The sequence below is a fragment of the Lissotriton vulgaris genome, chromosome 11 (genome assembly GCF_964263255.1).
Source record: "Lissotriton vulgaris chromosome 11, aLisVul1.2, whole genome shotgun sequence".
Classification (NCBI taxonomy): domain Eukaryota; kingdom Metazoa; phylum Chordata; class Amphibia; order Caudata; family Salamandridae; genus Lissotriton; species Lissotriton vulgaris.
The window spans coordinates 940,818,268-940,841,644 of NC_141699.1; the positions used below are offsets into that span (position 1 = coordinate 940,818,268).

The following is a 23,377-nucleotide window of genomic DNA, read 5'->3' on the forward strand; positions in this document are numbered from 1 at the left end:
GGCCGTAGCGTTTCATCTCCCGAAGAGACTTCTTCAGGGCTTCACATTATGGCATAAAGTATGTTCATTCGATGGTTGTACAATTCAGGTGTTTAAAAATCCAATATACGGAAAGCTTCTATAAAGTGTAAAATCTCAGCAGTGGCATGATAACCCGCAACTTTTGTGATCCTCGTTTTTTCAGCTCTATTTATTATAAAGTACAGGAAAATTTGCACAAGCCATGAATTAACTTCAACAAACCAATACTTACACAATACATTCATAAATGTGACATTGTGCAGAATGGTTTGCTCTGCGGTGCAGATCTTCTTTTCCAGCCATTGCTCTAAAGCTGTCCTATGAATTCCAAAAAGATTTATTTCAGCAAAATATAAACATGCTGTTACAGAGGGAAGCTGTACAGAATATGAATGTTACTTATGTTTTCTAGTTATAAAGAAGGGTCCAACACTATAATTCAGGCTGATGTATTTTTTTCAAAATGGCAAACAAAGAAATATCAGAAAGAAAATATTTTGAATGTTGGCCCTCCATCAGATCTACCCTCAGTTACGAAAAGAGGATTGGATATGCGCAATAGAGCTGTAGATGCTTACTGTAAAATTCCATTGCACACAACATTTGTACTTCCCTGAAGTTGGTGGTGGGGAACCATCATTACCAATATAAAGTCCATTCCTTTGGACTCAATAGCCAAAAGCCAATAACTTGTTTTTAAATGTATGGTGCTGGAGACTCTGCACCTCTGAAATTAAAAGATTTCTGTTTGAACTTACCTGGGCAGAGATTCAGTAGCACTTCTGAACTTCTGTGTCCATTCTTCAATGCTTAGGTCTAACAATAAATCAGACAAAAATCAACATTGGTTTCAGTCCTGTTCATTTTTTGGAGTGTTACAAGATACACAAAGATAAAAAAATTATCAAAGATTTTTTTTCTGTCGAACTGAAATCTTCTAAAAAGATTACATCTGACAACAGTTCTCTGCCCTGCTCATGTTAATGGATAGTGTATCTTATCAATACTTAATCACAGCCCTGGTTGAGACCATTATTACAAGAATTTATGGAGGACCAGTGGTGTCACCCCTCAGGCAACAGGACCAATTCTCAAAAGCAGCAATCCGATCTCTCCTTGCCTCTCAAATTGTTCATATCTTGAACTGGCTTGTTGCCACAGATCTCCATAGTCCATCTTCCATGTGTTCAAAACTCAGAGATCAATTTCCTCAGCAGGAATTTTCAGAGACCAATTTACTCAGCAGGAATTTTCAAGACCGTCATTACTAGGTCCTACACAACAAGTGCTACATCATGTCTTCTCTAAATGGCAACTAGCCCAGATAAAAAGCCAAAAGTACACCTCTACGTTTAAACAACCTGGCATGTTGGTGAATGCTATTTTCAGAAGCTGATTGAGAAAGTTTGTTTACTCATTTTGACCATGAATTATAAAATTGATAAAAGACTTTGCTTGGATAATTCTAATAGCTCTGGTATGTCCATGTCATTAGTGGTTTGCCGACCTTCTTCACCTCTTGGAGTGCCTACACAAGAGGCTGCTGCGAGTACTGGATCGCCTGTTAAAGTTTTGGAGGTCAGATTGTTTATCGTAACCTCTCATTGTTGAGCTTGACAGACTGGCTCCAGACCTCTTTCAGTATGGGCAATGATGTATTCCACAAGAATGTTTGTGCTCTTCAAGTGTGCTATGCATTAATTAACCTGGAAATCCTACACTTTTAAATGGAGGAGATTCGGCCTCTGGTACGTTCAGAAGAGTATTGACCCAACCAGATGCCTGATAGGTGCAATACTTCCTTATCTTCTATGTTTGGTCAAGGCGGGTTGCAGTTTTCCTTGATAGCAGAGTCCCTCTGATAAAGGATTTGCTCCTAGTAAAGATATATTTTTTTTTTTAATTGGCACAAAATATGATGTTCTTTAAATTATTATGCTCTTCTTTTCAACCAATCCCTTGGGCTCCCTTGCAACATTTATCTTGTAAAGCACCTATATTTGTACCCAACAATTTTACTCATGGGGTTAGTGACATTCAGGCGCTTTAACATAGTGAACCATATACTTTTTCTACAGAATTGAAATGTTTATGAGAATTCTTCTGAACTTCCTCCAAAAGTTAATGGCTGCCTTTCATGTCATTCAGTCTATTAACCAAGCAACTCTGTTTACAAAATCCCCGAATTTCAGCAGAGATGTTTTATATTCTCTGTACATTAAGATGGTTTTAAAGTTCTACCTTGATTAGACTAAGGATGTGAGACAGCCTAGCCATGTTTTTGTCAAATGTGGGCCCGTTCATACTGGTTTAGCCACTAAAACTTTCTATTTCTAGAAATATTGTTTAGTGAATTGTAGCGAGAATTCCGTTCTCCTACAGAACTGTGCATAGAGACCAGGAACCTCGGTGAATTAGGATGGCCCAAAACTCGCCTCAGTACCAGAAATCCCCTTACCGAGCTAGCTACAGTGTCTCATTGGTCATAACAAACTCCCAATGCTTAAACAGACCAGAACATGAACTTAGATTACCTCAGGTAACGTGGAACACATGAACACTCTTTCGTTATATAATCATTGCAAACCAGAACATGGAGTAAATGAGGACATGTGCATGTTTGAAATATTTATTTACTAATGCATGTTTCTCAAACGCAGTATCTTATGTAATACTAGCAAACATATTATAAGCAACAAAGTTATCAGCATAGTTATCAGTCCATAAAAGGCGAATGGTGACAGCATACTAAGATGCTGAAATGAATAGGAATTAACAACGCCTAATTCACACCCTCCCTATTTAGCATAGTATTTTATATCTATGAAGGTCTCATTTGGATTTTAGCAAGGCGGGCCCATACCTCAAAATCTCAGTGGCAGAGGATCACATCATCTTCCACCAGCTCTCTGCATGCGAATCACCATCAAGTGTGTTACGTGTGTGTTCAGCACAACAATATAAAACCCGCCTAGAGCCAGATTTTGGCAGCAACATGTGTGTTATGTCTATGGAGGTGCGGAGATCAGACCTCACAACAACATCGTGTCGAGTTATCCTTGCAGCCTTCAGCACTCACTGTGCAGACAGTGTACCGAGCAAAACTGATATCAGCGCAATAACATATTATTTCTCAAGTAAATCACGAAGCTCTTCTGGGTTGAAAGCTAAAACAACAATTATGTGTTGTGTGCAAAATGAGGCAGAAAGGTAAAATGGCGTTTAAACATTTAATAAGCTCATGCTAACTTAACACAGTATATAGAAAAGAAGTAGCTATATGACACCCCCCCAATGATGAAAACCAGAACAGGGGCATAACATGAAAGCAAAGTTCAATAATAATGAGCTAAGCTAATCTGAAAAGGCATACATGATGGCCTATAGCGGCCAAAATAAATGGTCCAAACTCTTCAACACAAGGCCCCTAAAGATAATGTCAATAGGCCTGGGGCATATAAAAAGAATTGAGCGTAAGAAAAAGGCACCCTCAAACAAATACAAACGGGTACGTGCCTAAATAATAAAAAGTTTCCGAGGCATCTCAGGGTAGGACTGTATACGCAAAATACACAGCAACAGCCTCCAATATGAAATCACTGTCATCATCCGAAAACAGTACAGCCATCCAATTAAGCAGCGGAAAAGAACAAACGTGCTCCTCCAGCACTGGATCCTCTAGCATCATCAGAGGACAACTCGGTGGGTTTTCAAGAACACTCTGTGCCAAGAACTTATGCGCCGCTGCAAGTATGTCCCAATGACCCATTAGTCCATGCATCGCTGCCAAGGCCATAATCCTTTCGCCAGAACAAACCAGCTCGTGAGCAACTACGGGGCTCATCAGATGATTAAAATCGACGTCAGGAGACACCGTCAAGCAGAGACACAAATCAAGGGCCCATTCGAAATCGCAGCTCAGGCAATGAAACACGGGCTGGACACATGTGAAATAGGAAAATCGAAACGATAATCCAAATGCCGTGCTTAAAGTCTCAAGCGGCAGGGTGTGATAGTAATCAAGCATCCGGTTGCAAAACAGCAGTAAGAGGGGCCTGCGGCTTCCAACGCAGGACGGGCATCCATGTTTAATAAAACAAAATATCACCAAAACGCCTGCAGCTAATGCCAGCAAAAACGGGAAGCCACCAAACAGACTTGAAAATATAGAATGGAAAAAGCTAGGGATGACTCCAAATATCTTCTCGAATGAAGTTACGAGATCACTGCTAACTAATTTAAAAAAGTGAGCCAGGCCAGAAGTGGAGGAGGCATTAAAGATTTGATGAACCAGCTCGCTGAAATGTAACGGTAAATCAGTATTCAAAAGGGCCTGCACCTCCGTGCGCGTGTTAGCTATGTGAAGGACGAATGTTTCTCGGGCCGAACTCAGGGCCACTTCTTTTTGAGACAAAAGGGCTCTTATTCTACTCATACCATTGAACTCTGCTTTCAAGGTTGGGATGCGCGGCCAGATGGATACAGCTGAATTCCCATGCTAAGGGGGATACAGAACGTTTTTGCAACAGACGACACGTTCTGATACAGTTACCACATAAGCGACACCTTTAATTAAACCACAACACTCTTCGTTATTCAACAGCAAATAACTACCATTCGCCAGTAATGTGAATGTGGGAACAATTGCGGGAACCGGAGTTCCTTTTAAAAAACAGGCCAAATTAGGGCGGTCCTGATTACAGGAACCATGTAACTGGGTGTGCCTGCATATCAATGAATGGTCAGGGGACTCGGTGCATTCTTCCCCATTAAGATACACTTCTTTCTCGTCTTTCAAGCATCTATAAGTGAATGGAAGAGACCACGCCTCGTAGAGGAATGAGTTCCCTAATGGTTCTTATCTCCCTATAGCTATGTAACGCATACAATTAGTAAACTTGTACAAGGCAAATGGTAATGTGATTAATACGTGGATAAGCCACGTTGCAGCAGTAGCTTCAGCTACAGAGAACGGTAAAGATTCCAACATCAGGAATTATCACATAAGGAACCATATCGGGACTTAAGAGGTTTGTGTACTTCGAAGGGAACCCCAAAGGATATTTACCTCCCTTCTCAGTGGTAGCAACTGCTGCCAAGATGTCATCATCAATTTTACTTTTGGACCGTGTAACTGCTGCAACTAAATATTTTGATACTGCTGATTTCGCTGCCTCGTCAGCAAGCGAGTTACCGACAGCGTGGACTCCTACACGCTGATGACCGCGAGTATGAATCACAAACACAAGTGGCAACTGCTCTTTAAGCTCAGCCACTCGGACCCAGATCATCTTATGTGTTATTGTGCTACCCTTGGAATCACGAAATTCATTCTGAATCCAAAAGAACAAGTTCTCATTGTAAGACTGGACACAGTAGTAAGAATCACTTACGATTAGAGTTGTCACACTAGGATCAGCGTACTCCAGCGCAAGCATCAGAGCACAAAGCTCTGCTAATTGTGCAGTGCAGTCCCCTAGTGTCTGCGTGTGCACGACACTGGACTTGAACTCATCGTTCACCATGGCACCGACCACAATGGCGCATGCGAAAACGTAGGCATGTTTAGAGCCATGCGCAACCTGCGCCGAACCATCAGTGTAAATGATGCAATGGAAACCCTCCAGGGGGCGCATTGCTAAAGGAGCCGGATGAACAAATTCATACTGAAAGTACTCCTGCGACCGTAATGAGGTGTCAAAAATAAACGTGACATCCTGGGATGTCAAGGACGCAGCCCATTGAATCCACCGAAGGTGCAAAGCTTTAGAATTTGGTACACTGCTTTTGTGACTGCCTCCAAGGCAGGACACGGGGTAACAACCAACATGCTCTTTCCCTGTGACAGGGCACGTTCCTTAAGAATTGCCATCTGCACAGCCGTCAAAACCTTCTCCACAGTGGAAAAGCGCAATTCAGCCGAAGTGTACAAGTGTGACTTGTAAGCAATAGGTACTGTGTCTCCTTCATTAAAAGTCGGGTACGTGAAACCCACCGTCCCAGGGATAATTCTTATCACCAGGTTGGTCTGGTTATCACAAGTCAGTAAGAATTTGGAAGCGAGCAGATCAGCTTGCAAAGACTGCAGAATAGCTGAATGCTCAGGCAGCCAGCATGATTTGGAAAAAGATGGTTGTATCAAAGCATACAACGGCTTGATACGCTGGGCATATTCCGGAATATATGTCCTCCCGAAATTCAAGAAGCCCAGTAAAGATTGTAATTTTTTCAGTGTTGTCGGAGCACGCAGTTGTGCGTATTTCTCCAGGAAGTGAGGAGCCAATCCCTTTCCCTCATTGTTGAGCTCCTAGCCCAGAAACAACACTGTGTACTCTGCAATGTGCGATTTTGCAAAGTTGAATTTGTAACCCAAGTTTGCAAAGGTACAAATAATCCTGTTGACTCGACACAGATGCTCCCAAAGTTCGTCGTCTGCGAGATATGTCATCCACATACGAACAAGCATCTGGGTCGATTCTCTCCAAAAGAGAGACTATGCGGGCAGTGAAAATCCCAGGACTATTCTTATAGCTCATAGGCAAACACCGAAATTGTTTTTGGACACCGCCGCAAGTAAAGGAGGTCCATTGGGAACTTAGACCATCCAATCGATGGGCATAAAAACCGTTGGAAATGCCAAGCGTGGTTTTAAACCGCTTACGCACAAGACTATTCACTAGAGCAGAGCCGTGGGTATTCTGTACTGCACAGTTACGGCAATGCGAGTTTTAATGCCGGTAATCCAATACCAAACTATATGAACCGTCTTGCTTGTTTACAGTAAAAAGGGCGGTATTCATTGGCGACACACATGTTTCAATTACACCTTGATATTCTAATTGTTCAAGGATCGCCGCAACGGAAGCCTTTGCTTCACGCCGGATAGGATATGGAGGCTGAGGTTGTGGCTGAGACCGTAAAGGAATCTCGTGGCACTGGGACAATTTATCCCAACCACATTGATTGCGGTACACAGCTGGCGCTAGAGCCAGAGCCCACTCTTCTGCAAAATGCAGCACATCCTCTCTCGAGACAGTGTTCGCGAAACTGGCGAGGATTACCTCCTCCCCTCGCGGAGCTGCGAGCACAAAAGGTGGGGGCCAGTCAGCCTCCGAAAGCAAAATGTCATATGTAGACGAAAGATTTTCCCAAAATACCCCTTTTATAGTTCGCTGTATGTCACCCTCGATTAACAGGACAATTTCAAAAAGTCTATCAGGGGGAGCAACTCTTGTATCAGCTGTTTCAATCACAACATAAGTATCAGTCGCTGTCACCTTTAGTAGTGACGGAGGGCCTCTCTCACTATGGTAATCTCCGCTGCGCTGTCCAGCAAGGTCAGAGCCCACGTCAGATTCCAAAGCCGCGTTCTCACTATCTGTGGCATATCGATTCGCTGTTAAGGCTGCGACTTTCTTCTTGGCAAACTGCGGTCTCTTAGGCGTAGAGCCTTCCTGCTTTTCTGCACCGTTCCTCGGGCGGGGCTGGTCACGTCCTTGTTGGCCACCTCGACCCCTGCCTCCCCCTCCACCACCGGTTGTCGGGCCGATGAGTCCTGAAAGGAATGAGGAGGGCGTTGGTCAGAAGCCTGAAATCGATCAGGAGTTTTAATCGTTGCGCGATCGCGCAAGTCATAAACACGTTCCGACTGCGCAGGCAACGGAGACGCAGGACGAGAAGCCTGGGTTTGTTGTTGTTGCTGTTGCTTTCCCTGTTTTTGTTTTTCAGGCCAATTCTGTTTTTTGGACTTGGACTTGGGCTGAACTTCCGTTTCCGAAGTTTGTCCCTGGGGCTGCTTTTTCTTCTTAACAGAAAAAGGCTTAAGACCCTTACTATTGCGACCCACGCTTTTATAAGCCGCCACAAAAAAATTTCGCTAATTGTCAGAGTTTCTCGGCATTGGGAAGCACCGCCAACGCGTTAGCCACCTGAAAATTCACTGCATCCCCCTTGACATTAGCAAGGATCAGATCGCAAACCACATCAAAGGTGCCACACAGGCGCATGCCCAATTCTACCGCAGACTCCGGTCCGTGATCATCTTGAACACGTTTAAGGACCGTAGACAGCACGGACATAGACGGGGGTGCCATAGCACCTAACATAGACCGCTGCAAAAGTCTTACCCCAGGTCTCGCAGTCAAAAAGCTCAGGGGTCAAATCCTTCGGCAAACTAAGCGTAAGAATCCAGTGCTTTTCACCAGGAGTTGTATTAGGAAATACAGCTTCCAGCTGGTCAAATTTCTCGGCAAGCCAGAAAGGAAAATCATCCTAATCCTGGGACTTCTTGCCCATTACAGCATTGACCATGACGGGACTGAGTTTCAAACATCCCTGTCCGGCCGGAAGCGCTGCACCTCCCGGGGCTCCACCCGGAAGATTACGGCCTATGTAATGCACTAATGCTCTAATCACGGCAATTGCGACTACATGTAGTCGTCGAGGTTCAGCCACGTTACAATTGCTGTGTAGAGGATGAGGAGTAAATCCAGCCAAAACAGGCCAACTAGCGCCTGGAATGGACAAAGGACCTAACCTCGGAGCGTTTAAAGAATGGGGTAGGGCGCCACCAAACCAAACTCGATGCTGCCAAACGTCAATAGGAACTTCCTGTGCCCTGTACGGAGTATACTCATTAGGTACAGCCGTGGGAGTGTACGTGTGGAACACACCGGAATTCGCGTCCACCTCCGGAAATGTCACCCACGAATAAAATAGTTTGTAAGGGTAAGCAGCATCCGCACTCACCACCATTATCACAGCCAAGCCTTCCAAAGGCACATTGTACATCCGCAAATGATCTCGCACCGCAATGCGACTATGCTGCGGAATGTCCACGGCAGCTATCACAGCACAGGAAATATGAAAAACAAAGTAAACTTTGTAGCACAACTGGGTTGTAATTCAAGGAAACCTTTTTAGTAAGAATCAAGCTTGAAAAGACCTATTTCACAATAGGTAGGTTTTTCCGACACCACTGTTTTCCGGAAACGGCAGTGAAGGGGTTAAGGAATGAATGATATACTACTCGAGTGTCATGATATAAGGCCAACAACGTATGGGCTCCATGTAGCGGGAATTCCGTTCTCCTACAGAACTGTGCATAGAGACCTGGAACCTCTGTGAATTAGGATGGCCCAAAACTCACCTCAGTACCCAAAATCCCCTTACCGAGCTAGCTACAGTGTCTCATTGGTCATAACAAACTCCCAATGCTTAGAGAGACCAGAACATGAACTTAGATTACCTCAGGTATCGTGGAACACATGAACACTCTTTCGTTATATAATCAGTGCAAACCAGAACATGGAGTAAATGAGGACATGTGCATGTTTGAAATATTTATTTACTAATGCATGGTTCTCAAAAGCAGTATCTTGTATAATACTAGCAAACATATCATAAGCAACAAAGTTATCAGCATAGTTATCAGTCCATAAAAGGCGAATGGTGACAGCATACTAAGATGCTGAAATGAATAGGAATTAATAATGCATAATTCACACCCTCCCTATTTAGCATAGTATTTTATATCTATGAAGGTCTCATTTGGGTTTTAGCCGGGCGGGCCCATACCTCAAAATCTCAGTGGCAGAGGATCACATCATCTTCCACCAGCTCTCTGCATGCGAAGCACCATCAAGTGTGTTAAGTGTTTGTTCAGCACAACAATATAAAACCCGCCTAGAGCCAGATTTTGGCAGCAACATGTGTGTTATGTCTACGGAGGTGCGAAGATCAGACCTCACAACAACATCGTGTCGAGTTATCCTTGCAGCCTTCAGCACTCACTGTGCAGACAGTGTACCGAGCAAAACTGATATCAGTGCAATAACATATTATTTCTCAAGTAAATCACGAAGCTCTTCTGGGTTGAAAGCTAAAACAACAATTATGTGTCGTGTGCAAAATGAGGCAGAAAGGTAAAAAGGCGTTTAAACATTTAATAAGATCATGCTAACTTAACACAGTATATAGAAAAGAAGTAGCTATATGACAGAATGTTATCATAATGCTAACAAAATCTTTAGTTGGTAACCCCAGAGCCCTTTCTATAAAGGATACGTTGGCTACTACTGCATTACTAAAGAACGTAGCCATTCCTGAAAGGGGTATAGTGCCCAATTGGAGGTCCATTCTAACCTTTACAAGACATTATTATCTTAATTAAGATTGCAACAAAGGTCTCCAAGTGGAATCGGCATATTTCTGCATAGAGATCTTTTTTCTATGTCTTTTTCTCTGGCTTTCATAGGGATGGGCTTGATACTCTGTTCTATGCTTATGACTGCATATGTACAGACCCTGGGGGAGAAGAGATATAGTTTCTTCTAAGAGTACTGTACAAACAATGGGCCAGATGTATGAAGACATCATTTTGCGATTCCCTAATTGCGAATACTTGCCATTCGCAATAAGGAAATTGCAAAACGGCATGCATTAAAATGTTTTGAGCACCTTCTGCAATTCCCAGTGGGTTGCCAATGACCTACCTCATGAATATGAATGACGTAGGTCGCAATTTGCGACCCATTAGAAATCGCAAAATTCACAGGGATGGTGGCCTGCTGAGGTCAGCAGACCACCATGTCTATGATTGCTTTTAAAGAAAGCAATTTTTTTGTTTTTGTAAAGCAGCCCGTTTTCCTTAACCCCTTCGCTGCGGCGGCTATTCCGCCGCAGCGCTAAAGGGGCGGGGCGGCCGCGCGGCGGCCGCATGCTGGTGACGGAGCCGCTCAGTCACCAGCCGCGGTTGAGCTATGCTGGTGACGGAGCGGTTCCGTCATGACCCGCCCCTCTCATTAGAACGCCCGCGCAGGCGCGAAATCAGCGCCGCGCAGGCGCGGCGGCTGGGCCATGACGGAACCGCTCCGTCATCAGCACAGCTCAACTGTAGCTGATGACGGAGCGGTTCCGTCATCAGCATGGGAGGGGTTAAAGTGAGACCACTACCTGCTCCTAAAAAATGCTTTTACAAAGGGGAAGGGGAAGGGGTCACTTTCAGACTCCTACCCATTTGCGAGCAGGTTACTACCTACTTGAAGTAGTGTTTTGACCACTTTCTGCGATTCCCAGTGGTTTGCCAATGACCTACCTCATGAATATGAATGACGTAGGTCGCAATTTGCGACCCATTAGGAATCGCAAAATTCGCAGGAATGGTGGCCTGCTGAGGTCAGCAGACCACCATGTCTATGATTGCTTTTAAAGAAAGCAATTTTTTTGTTTTTGTAAAGCAGCCCGTTTTCCTTAACCCCTTCGCTGCGGCGGCTATTCCGCCGCAGCGCTAAAGGGGCGGGGCGGCCGCACGGCGGCCGCATGCTGGTGACGGAGCCGCTCCGTCACCAGCCACGGTTCAGCTATGCTGGTGACGGAGCGGTTCCGTCATGACCCGCCCCGCTCATTAGAACGCCCGCGCAGGCGCGAAATCAGCGCCGCGCAGGCGCGGCGGCTGGGCCATGACGGAACCGCTCCGTCATCAGCACAGCTCAACTGTAGCTGATGACGGAGCGGTTCCGTCATCAGCATGGGAGGGGTTAAAGTGAGACCACTACCTGCTCCTAAAAAATGCTTTTACAAAGGGGAAGGGGTCACTTTCAGACTCCTACCCATTTGCGAGCAGGTTACTACCTACTTGAAGTAGTGTTTTGACCACTTTCTGCGATTCCCAGTGGTTTGCCAATGACCTACCTCATGAATATGAATGACGTAGGTCGCAATTTGCGACCCATTAGGAATCGCAAAATTCGCAGGAATGGTGGCCTGCTGAGGTCAGCAGACCACCATGCCTATGATTGCTTTTAAATAAATAAATCTTTTTCTTTTTGAAAAGCAGCCCGTTTTCCTTAAAGTGAGACCACTACCTGCTCCTAAAAAATGCTTCTTCAAAGGGGATGGGGTCTCTTGCAGACCCCTTCCCATTTGAGAACCAGTGACTACCTACTTGAAGTAGGTGGTGTGAAATGCAAATGTTTCATGATCGCATTTCAGTCGCAAAGCATTCATACATACTGATACGATTCGGTATTGGGAAGGGACGCCCTAAACACGGCCCTTCCTAATACCGAATTGCTAACCCAAATTGTGATTCAGTGGCAGGTTACCAAATCGCAATGTGGGTTTGATATATGTGAAAACCCTTTTTTGTGTTCGCAAACAGCCGATTCTACGAATCGGCCTGTTTGCGACCTCAAAAAGCCTTCATACATGTGGCCCAATTTCCCCTCGACTCAACATTTGACTGTGTGAGAGTTTCCTATCATGAAGTGAGAACTAATTCTAGTGGTGAGAGCAAGTGTATCTTATCCTTTTGAAATATTTTATTCATGAGTTAAATTCTAATGAATACAATCTATACCAGTTCCTACATACTATATACTCTAGAAGTTATACTAACTATCAAGAACTTGCATTATGTTTTGATTAAGGATTGTGACATGTTGTGGAGTGCATTAGAATGGGCCCATAAAGACTTCTAAGACCTATATTGCCAGTATTAACAGGTTAAACACCATAACCCCATTTACAAAATGTTACTGCAACTCCAATACAGCATTTAATATTGGAATCAGTGACTGTGTATGGAAGTCTCCAACGGTACCTGTTACAGATGTTTCAGATTGACGTTGGAGCCCCGATTAGAATTAGTTTGCAAACTATAAATACAGCTACCAGTAAGATCCCCACTAAGTGAGAGGAATATTCCATTTTGGATTGCTTGCAAAACTCCTCAATCAGAAGTGGACAGTCTTCATAGAGCACCCCAAGATAAAATTGGAATACGGAGTGTTTCTCCCCTTGGAAATAGTGCTACCCATAAAATATTGTACAACATTGGGAATAATATATGCTAGTATATACATCACTACGGATGGCATGCCCTCTTCAATGATATTACTAGATGTTCTTAAACAAATCCAAAATGAACATGGAGCGGCTCCGGCAGTTGATTATAGTATGACATTTGTATGTTACTTTGACACTGTTTGTATAGTTCTTCGTTAACATTCGAGGAATGAAAGCCTGTGTCTGGCTGACATTCCTTCAAACAAGTGTAAACATGAATTTCCCAAAATGGTTTTCAATGTGTACATGTCTATAGATTGGGATACCTTTGGTAGTGGTCTTGTACAGCCACAACTTATTAAGACTGACACGGAGGAGTACAGTAAAGGAAAAAACTCCTGAAGCCAAGAAAAAAACCGAAAGCTTAAGAGGAAATAAGCACTGGATCACCCCAACAGCAGAGTCTTGAGGGGGTGGTTGTACTTTGAGAGAGGAGAGTAGAGGCTCCGGTACGGCTGACTGAGTATCATAGAAAGGTCAAGTATGCAAGTCAGAACACTGAGAAAGAACAGTGAGCCTGAGGATAGCATAAAGCAAGAAGAGAGACATTCTTATTGAAAAGGTCATTACAAGAATAAAAAAGTGTCTGGTTTGACATAAAAGAAGAAGCATACCTCACAAATGTGAGTACTTATGTGGAACGCTACATGGATAGAAGCGCTTCCGGACAGTGCAGTAGAACTAACCATAGTTCGCTGGTTAGAGGCGGCAGACCCGAGAGCAGAGGACGGCCCGGGACCAGGGTTCGATTCCCGGCGCGGCAGGTTTCTGGACCAGGGTCAGCGGACTCGATAATTCTCTTGCCTCGGTGCCCAATCTGATCAGCGATCACACTCGGCAACTCTGGGCATTAGCTTGCCTCATCTTCACTAACAGCCCCACCAGACCGCCGGGGATGCCTGGTCTCACCCTGGAGATACCCATTAAGGGACCATCTCTCAGGGAAGCCAGGAAGGGTTTCGCAGCGGTCGAAGCGCCTTGAGACCCTCCGGGTAAGTAGTGCGCTATATAAATGCCTATAAATTTACATTTACATTCAGCTGAAAAATACCCGTTGGACATGTAAACTCCGCTTATAAAGTTTGTGGTATAGATGTACAGATAAAAGGTAATATATTACACAATATTAAAGCCATTTTCTGGTCAACTTTATTGGATGGCCATGATATCATCCTGGATGAGGATGTCTGGCCTCCAGTTTTTGTAAGGGATACACTGTGAAGAGGAACTAACACTTTCCTTCTTTGTGCTTGAGATTGTCAGAGACACAAATCTGCACAGAAGCGGGCTTTAAAACAAGTTCTGGGTTTGTATAAAATGTTATACCACGTGTGATTGTCCTTCATATAACCACATGACAGGGCTCAATATGGATAGAAGCCAGAGGTGATGCGCAATATGTATGCGATTCTGACACAGTTACAGTATCCGGTAGTGTTAGTGACTTGTAACACTACTATTAGCACTTTTTTTTAACACATCTTTAAACCTCCTGCCCCTCACTCCTTCATAGAACAAACTACACACCACACCTTTCTTACTATACTTTGAAAAAGGGCACCAGAGTCTCATTTTAATCATAGCACTCTGTAGCCTCGCCAGTGTTATCAAGTACTATATAAATGCTACAGTACTGTACAGTGTTTAACAGAGGAGCAGGTTACCGGTATCTGATGGGACTCCCCTTCAAATCTGGTTCTGTTACAACTGTTAGGTAAGTTAGGATCAAAAATTGTGTGACATGCAAACTGGGGTAACCCAGTTGTCTTAAGTATGGTGCTTCCTTAACATGGTAAACCAAGGGTGGAAAGGTTAGCTCCTATGATTCTCTCCTTATCAAAGACTCATCAGGGCACTTTATAATCCTGGTATTGTGGAGAAACACCGAGCCTGAAGTGCTTAGAGGCCATTAAATTCAGTTTTCACTGAATTTGCATCATTGCCATACTTCCTGTCTAATTTCAAGCTCCTAGTTTAAAACACACATTTTTATGATTCCTAATTACACTAATGTACCTGCTATGCTTGTGTGTTTTCTGCTGGTTACAGAAGCCAAGGTTAACTTCAGTACTAAATATGATTTTGTGCTTTATTACTGTAAAGACATTAAAACAAAAAAACTGGTTTATTGTCACTTCTGTACACAGATCTGATGATATATGCTCTGGTTCACTTAAATAGAAACATAATCTTCAAACTCCAACTTCATGATTTTGGCATTTGTAAATGAATCACAGAAGCATCTGCATGTTACACGCAATGCCAAAAGTTCTAATTTTTTTCATTTATTTGTGTCCCAACAAAAAACTGAATTGTCTCTAGGTGCCTAAATATTAGCTCTTTTCTATAGATGGATATGGGGTGGGTGTTTCGTGCTGGGATTTTAACCTATGACCTTTGGGTAGATATGTACCAAGTACACTAAGCCGTCTTAATGACTTTGTGTTCTCAGAATTCACTACTGTAACAAAATGCATTTATAAACTTTAGTCTTGGGCAGGGCCTCTGGAATTGTGTGGCTGCCGCGATTTTCTCATTATTATAGATTTGCTGCATGCCACACATTTCATTATCTGCTGCATAATCTGCATATTTTAACTAAAAACATAGTTTCAAGCTCAAATGGTTCAAAAGTTAATAAAAATCTAGCAACACGGTTTGCAGCACAGTGGAAGGTTCTTTGCAAAGCTGGACTGAAGAACCTCTGTTGCTTAAAGCCATATTTTGGTGTTAAACTGGTACTAATGAGGTGCAACCAATGCCCAGAGAGCGTTACCAAGTTTAACTAGCATTTGCAATGCAATAGGTCTCGCATTAATTAAGTGTGAGCCATTGGCATTGCTAAATATTGCAACACCAATTGCAACAAAAGTCTATAAATTGTAGGCCCAACAAATGTGTATTTATTTTTGTAGCAATGGTGGCATGCTGCGCTTCAGATGAATATGTTTAAAAGTAAAGTGGGACATTCTGCGATTGCTACAATAGTTATTTGTGGATGCATTAACAATTGATGTGTGCACTGATGGCTGGTGGTGTGTGCCTGTAGAAATTGTTCACTGATGGCTGGTGGTGTGTGCCTGTAGAAATTGTTCACTGATGGCTGGTGGTGTGTGTGCCCCGTGGAAGTGTGCACTGCCGGCTGGTGTTGTGTGTGCCCCGTGGAAGCGTGCACTGATGGCTGGTGGTGTGTGTGCCCCGTGGAAGCGTGCACTGATGGCTGGTGGTGTGTGGACCTGGTGAAAGCATGCACTGACAGCTGGGGGTGTGTGTGTGTGTGCCTGGTGAAAGCGTGCACTGACTTCTGGGGGTGTATGCCTGGTGGAAGCGTGCACTGACAGCTGGTGGTGTTTGTGCCCGGTGAAAGCGTGCACTGACGGCTGGTGGTGTTTGGTCTTGGTGAAAGCGTGCACTGACGACTGATCGTGTCTGTGCCTGGTGATAGTGTGCACTGACGTGTGGTTGTGGGTGTGTGTGTGTGTGGTTGTGTGTCTGGGTTGTGGTTGTGTGGTTGTGTGTGTGTGTAGTGTTGTGTGTTTAGTTGTGTATGGTTGTGTGTGTGTGTGTGTGTGGTGGTGTGTGTGTGTGGTTGTGTGTGTGTGTGTGTGCGCTTGTGTGTGTGTGGTTGTGGGTGTGTGGTTGTGTATGTGGTTGTGTGTGGTTGTGAGGGGTTGTGTGTGTCACTAATACTAAAAGCATCTCAAAATAAAGGAACACAAACATCGAGTTTGTGGAAAGAGAAAGCATGTTGTAAATCAAACTGGCAGCAGCAAAGCATTAACACAACATGTTGTTTGATGTTCTTTGAACGAGAATATCAAAGGGGCGCCGTGAAAGTGATCGCGGGCGCTTCATGAGCATGACGAGGTTTGCCATATGGTGCCTCTGCTCCTGAGCGCATGCCCGCGCACATGCACTGTAGCTCTAGCCTGGCCATGGTAGCATTTTTTGAGCCCTCACTAAAAGTCTTGCCAGGTCAGCGCATGTGCAGGGTCAGGAAAGACCTAAAAATGACCAACCAATTAAGTAGTGTTATTACAATCCATGCTGCATTATGCTACATAATTTGCCTTTTCTTGCTGCATCATTTACTCAACACTGCTGCATAATTCGGCCCTCTCCTGCCACATAATTCCGGTGGCCCTAGTCTTGGGTGTGCGCTAATAACGGTACATAGTAGCATTGTAGTCTGTCATTTTCACTGTACTTGCAATTTACCTACAGCTATCAGTTTATTAAAAACTCATCAGTTCTCATGAATGTGTTTTCTGCATTTTACAAAATGTGAAAACCCTCTGTTAGCTTCGAACTGAACTGCACTTATTTATATCTGTTCTTGTTTCCCTTGCAGCTTGCCAGTAGAAGCTTGAGGCAGCAGATAAAACCATCAGTGACTCTAAAGCTTCATCTCGAGCAGAATGGGGATCCATGCACCAAAGTATTACAAACAGACCCTGCCACATTGCTCCACCTAATTCAGGAACTAGAACAAGCGCTGGGAGAGATGAAGACGAACCACTGTAGGAGAATAGTCAGGAACATAAAATAGCACAGTGTTAAATGGACAATTCTTCACATCATGTCTGTAACAGCTCCGTGGCAAAGACGGTTTTCTGGGTATTGGGCGGAGATGAGCCCCTGAGTCTAAGGACTTTTTTTCAGCAGTTGAGAGGTCTGAATTGGAGGGCATGCCTCACAGACTCAGCGGAGCCAGTTAATAAACCGAAGGCTCATGGCGTCCCGTTGAACATTTCATTCAAATGTATATTAACTAAAGGTATTGTTTCATTGTCATATTTTGATGACTAGGTAGAACTTTTGGTAGAAAGGCTTGATGAATAAATAATATTCTCTTGTCAGCTCATTCCCATTCACTAAAATTGTCTTATTTTTATACTTTGTAACGTATCTTCAACTGGCCCATCTTGAAGGTTGTTCTACAGATTATGATGTACGTATGGCCTTTGTGGATGGGTTAAAGAACATTTAACTAGGAATAGAAAGGACTTTCTCTAAAAACAATCTCCTATTTGTATCAAGGAACATTTCAAGAATAAAAATGGAAGTGCACCGAGTTGCTGAAATTGTGCAACAAAAAAGCTGTGTTTAGGGGGGTTTTCCATGGTTCATTGTGGTAACACCTTGTTTTTTTTTTTAAATAAAAAATCATAGTGCTAACCATATTGTAATTTGTCTCCCTAGTAACTATGCATGAAATCTGTTCCCTATAGCCCAAATAATTTCTTTATCTTAATGAGGAGCATTTTTGGGCTTTGTTTCCGGGTTGATTTTGCAAGAACCCCTTGATCTTCCTGCTTATCATGCGCCAAATGGAGATTAAGTCATGCTCCACAGAATGTATCGCCAGTTCACCACCTTACTAAAATGATGAAAGGATCAGGGTCCAGAGTAGTGAAGTTGAAATGAATGTGAATGGCTTAAAACGTAGTAAGTCCTAAGTCTGCTGCCGTCCATGCTGACCCTTCAGCAAATGTGTACCATTGTTACTCAAGAAGTGTGGGCATCAAAGTTGTCAGTCTTTTGAGGGATTGAATGTTAGGCGCAAAATTTACACCACGTACAACATGACTACGTTTTATCTGATCATGTTTATACAAAATCAGAATTCAAGAGCTTTAGAGACATGGGTTTTACATTTTATGGTGGATAAAAGAATTTGTTTTAGGGGTGGGACCTTGGTTGTAGTAATCTTGAATTTTGGGGTTAATGTCCTTGATTGCAGGGCTTCTTGAACTTTGGTTGTACATCTCCTCACGGTTGTCCTCAAAGTCCTTTATCATTTAATTTTCATTAATATTCATAAACAGTTGGGTTTTGTCAATGTGCGTGATCCCATAACACATTTGAAACAGAGAAATAAAGTATTTCCGATAAAAATGCCTATGTAAAGACAAATTTTGATTTCCAGTTTTTATCTTTTACTTGTTGTTTTATGTTTTTCAATTTATATCTTTAAAGGTGGAAATGTCACTCTGAAACATGGAATTACTTTATAACCCAAACAAATCACACTGACCTACATCTTTCCAGCTTTACTTCCTTTCCTGTTTTTGGATACTTCGTAGACCCCATGCTATGCCAAGACAAGCCTTCCTCTACTTCAAGGAACACCCTCATCTTCCTTGGTCACCACAGTTCACAGAAGTCTTTTGTAAAGTTCATCAGAAGCAGCCTCCCTAGCTTTGTAAATTCTCTATCTTTGTCTGAAACCCATAGGCAAGCTTCTCCATTCCTTGAAGATGCTACATTTGCTGCAAACAGGTCTCTATAGTTGACGCCCAGTGTGTCCCCTCATGCACAGAGATTTCCCATTTGGCTGCTAGAAGCATATATGCTATAAGCTTGTCCATCATTGAGTGCGGACGGTGAACTGCCTTTGAAGGGCAGCCCATAACAACGACTTCTGGGCAACTAAGGACATGATTGTCTTCACCTCTCACATAATCTTTAGAATCGGCTTCCAAAAGCTCTCCACCCTTGGGCAGGACCAAATGATATGTGAGATTATATTTCACTTTCCCACGTTCTCTGCCTCAAGTATTCAGTCTAGCCTTGCCAGCTGTGTGCAGCCTATCCATTGTAAGATGCCACCCTGTAGTTTTTTCCAGTTTAAACAATGTTATTGCAAGTTGACTGTAGATAATCACATACGCATACATAAGATTATTTTTCTTTTTAGCCGAATAACAATTTAAGAACAGTTTGTTCAAATATGATACATCTCCATCGGCAGTGGTTTACCGTCTTTATAATCCCACATGATTAGTATCATCATGATCCACAGTGAAAGCATCTTACATGTAAACCAGCAAGGTAAAATAAGAACTAATACCATTAAACCATAACTCACATGTGACAAGTTCGGCGATGATTATTGTGGAAGGTAGAAGTGGGAAATCAAGCAAAAGATCAAGTTTGTCTAATCCCGGATCCTCCACGGAGCTGCCCTACAATGTTCTGTAGAAGCTCCAAACAGAGTGCTTGACTCATTGGTACCTGTGAGAGGGGTTTGAAGAGGTGGATTCTGGAATGTCAGAGCAGGTGTAAAATTAAGAGGGGTGAGGCCACCTATAATCTGATCTACTCGCTCAAGGGGGTCTAGTGTCATCCTTAATGTATTCCTAGAAAATAGTTCTCAATTCGTTCCATCACGGGGCGAGGAGGCACTACCAAAGTCCCCTAGCTTCCTCTCTGTGCAGTGCTTTAGATTAGATTTCCTCCAATTGAAGAGCAACCACACACCAGTGGGAGACTTACACCGGGGGAAAAGTATTTCCAGTTCATGGTGATAAAGTGTCTGGCCAACACGGGAACAAGGTCTATAAACCTGCTGGCAAACTTGCCTGATTGGGGGCACCTGAATAAGTCCAGGTGACATTCCTCTACGATAGAGAGACCTTGTCGGCCCATAACTGACATCAAGATTTTGGACACTTCACTCCAGGAGAAGGGTATAACTGGGCAGGTCCATAACATGTGTTTGATTCCTGCACTGGGAGGAATCGACGCAGGCAATCGGCATTGTCTGTAACATAACTTTTCAAAGTCATGTTGGTGTCTAGTACGCCCTGTTGAGTATATTGAACTGCATGTTTTGGAACTTAGAATTTTGTGACTCGTGTGGAAGAGAAAGGGCTCTTTTGAACTCCTTGTGCAGAGTGAGGGGGTGCCCAAGGTCTGTATCCTGCTTGGAACTGAGATTTGACAAAGAAGCCATGGTATAGTTTTGGGTCGCTCTAACCAGCCATGATATCAGTTTACTGCCGGATGCAGTAGTGAAAAGCATTTGGGACAGTGGGTAGACAGGTGACACTCTCTGTAAGTGCCATGTGATGTTTAGTACTAGCCTGTCATAGTGAGCCCCTGTTTCTTGTAAGTGTTGACCAGCTAGCCCTCGGCTCGGTCATTGTAGTTATGCTGATAGATAGTGATGTTCCAATGTCTGCGACACCCAGGCCCACTTGGTTTGTGGGGAGTTTGAGTGTGAAGACGGTCCATTTCACTGTTGCTCTAAACATACCGTATTCAAGAATCTGGATACCAGGAGAGGTCGGTTGGAGAAGTATTAAAGCAATTGTGATAGCATCACCTTCAGATCATGGACCATCGATTGTATTCTGGTTGTTTGTACTTTTAGATCTTATAAAAGATTATATTGTTAAGAATGTAGAAAGGTCTCTAGGAGGAGACATCTAGAGGGTTACGACCAGATTTGAGGAGGGAAAAAAACTGGGCCTCTCGCATTGAGTTGGACACAGAGCCCTCATGTAGAGCCGAATTATATACTTAAGCCAGTTTTTATTATCAGTAAGTGCTATAGGATTGTGTTAGAAGGTCATCAAGTCCTAGGGATTTACATGTGGTGAAGTTCCGGAAAAAGAGATCAGATGCACCATCCGGATCAGGCCATCAGGGAATTTTGCGCTTTCAGCTGGGTTACTCACTAAGGACAGACAGTCCAAAAACGCAGCAATTTGATATATTGCTGGGGACAAGATCAGGGCTTAACAGTATGATGTAATGGGAGCAAAAAGGCAGAGTGGATGGCTGATAGCAATTGTGCTAAATTGTCTGCAGAAAGTCAGATAGCAGCAATTGGAGTCCTGGCTTATCAGACTTATCAACCCCTCAGTGTGTGTTTTTGATCTGTGGGCTTTGAAATCCATGGGCATGTCATCCCCTGGTGGTAAGTAGCATATCCCTTGCAGTGGCATGAGACTGTGATGCCTTCTCCAAGACCATCAGGGAGCGTTCTGCCTTTTTCCAGGTCAGCCAAGACAGAATTGGGTACGTATGCAGTGAACTCTCGGCACTATTTTAAATGCATCCCATTTGTTAAACTGGAAAGAGTTGGACCCACTATTCTTGATAAAGTCGTCGTGAATGTCATCATGAATTTGCTCTATGCATTTATGGTATTCCAGGGAGGTGGGTTGGAGTCAGAACATACCCTCCCCATTTGAGTTTCATGAGCACAGGATTATGATAGTTGGCACATGTATTAACCTTGAAGAGACTTTCCTGCCGTTCGGCATGGCGTGCAAAAAAGATTTGTCCTAGTCAGTGCATTCCCCCCACTCCCAACCCCCACTTCCCACTGTTTCATGTCAAACAAAATTCCTAATTCCTTCTTCCATTCTAGTTGAAATCGGGTTTTGTTAACCAACTTGAGATTCAACCATTTTATTTTTTTGTGAAATCGCATTCGTTGAGTTCTTCATACATCTGATGCATTTCTCAAGGGCCGTGTGTTCCCATGGGTTTATGGCGAACCCATGATTCAGGTTCTTGAGAGCCTTAAAGATCCTCTACCCTCATTATGCCACCGACAACTGGCACCCGGAGTCTCTCGCTAAGCATTGCCTGGGACCACCCATTGCCCTTCTGCTGCTGATGGTCTGCACGCCTGCTTCAGTGGGCTGAGAAGCAGAATCACAGAATCTTCCAACCACCACGAGGCCTGGCCTCCATCTTGCGTCGTGCACACTCGATGAACTCTGAATCCTGAAAGATGCTCCCCTCTGGCTCATCTTACACCCTTTCATACACTTGGATTACCTTTCCCACGGGTCTCCAGGTCAGTGGGGACCCTGAAGATATGCTGCAGAATGGGCAGCAAAAATCGGGCTCTTCTACTACACATCTGCCTCCATTTTACGTCATGCCACACCTCTATTTTTTGTTTTAATACCAGTGAAGAAAAAACATTCAAACAACCCACTAGACACTTGAAAACGGGTTTAAAAAGCATTAAGCAGCATTGTTGTCCAAAACCTTTTTTCACATACCATAAAGACTGCTCTAATACTCGAAGGAACTTCACTACGCCAACTTCCGTCATTGTGTTGGCCATCCCATCACTGTATATTTCCAGCTCTGTGTGAAGGAGCTCTCAAATCAGGGCTCTGGCATTTTCATGATTTTTCTATCCATATATTTTCATAGAGCTCTTCATATTTTCTGCCTCAGGGAGAAAGAAACCAGAGCAAATTCAATATTCTGAGTGTCTGATGAACTTGGACTGCCAACCTCCCATGTTTCTAGTATGGGCCCCGTACACAGATGGGGGAGGGGCAGTTCCAGTCAGGCTGGGAAGTATATGACCCTTTGCAGCTGGCATCCAATGGTGTCCAAAATCCACCAGGACCCATTTCTCAAATGACTGATAATCAAATGGTTCCAGTGTCGGTGGTAGTGGGCTGCCCAGTGAATGATGGTCACCACTGGACAGGGTGTCACTCAGTAAGTGCAGGGGCCCTCTGATTTAGGGTGACACTGAAATCTATTGTTGTAATTGGGGAGCTGCAGGTTTTAGAGCGATGGTTCACAGACTTAGAGTACAGCATGAACACACCCGCCCCTGAATGCTACCGCTAGAGTTGCAGGTGAAAGAGGGTAATCCTAACACTCGTTACAGGCTAAGGAAATGGAGTTCGGGGCACCTAAAGCCAAGTGTAAGGAACATCTCAATGCCACACTCCTGCCCTTC

General features: G+C 43.7%; 1 protein-coding gene across 1 annotated transcript in view; it reads left to right on the top strand.

The window, feature by feature from the left end:
- COMMD2 (COMM domain containing 2) overlaps positions 1-18,765 on the top strand; it is a 64,173-nt gene extending 45,408 nt beyond the window's left edge. Inside the window, exon 5 of the mRNA XM_086944087.1 lies at positions 17,219-18,765. Within this exon, the coding sequence (XP_086800213.1) occupies positions 17,219-17,416 (198 nt within the window). The 3' untranslated portion in view covers positions 17,417-18,765. The remainder of the gene's footprint in view (positions 1-17,218) is intronic.
- The last annotated feature ends 4,612 nt before the right edge of the window (positions 18,766-23,377 follow it).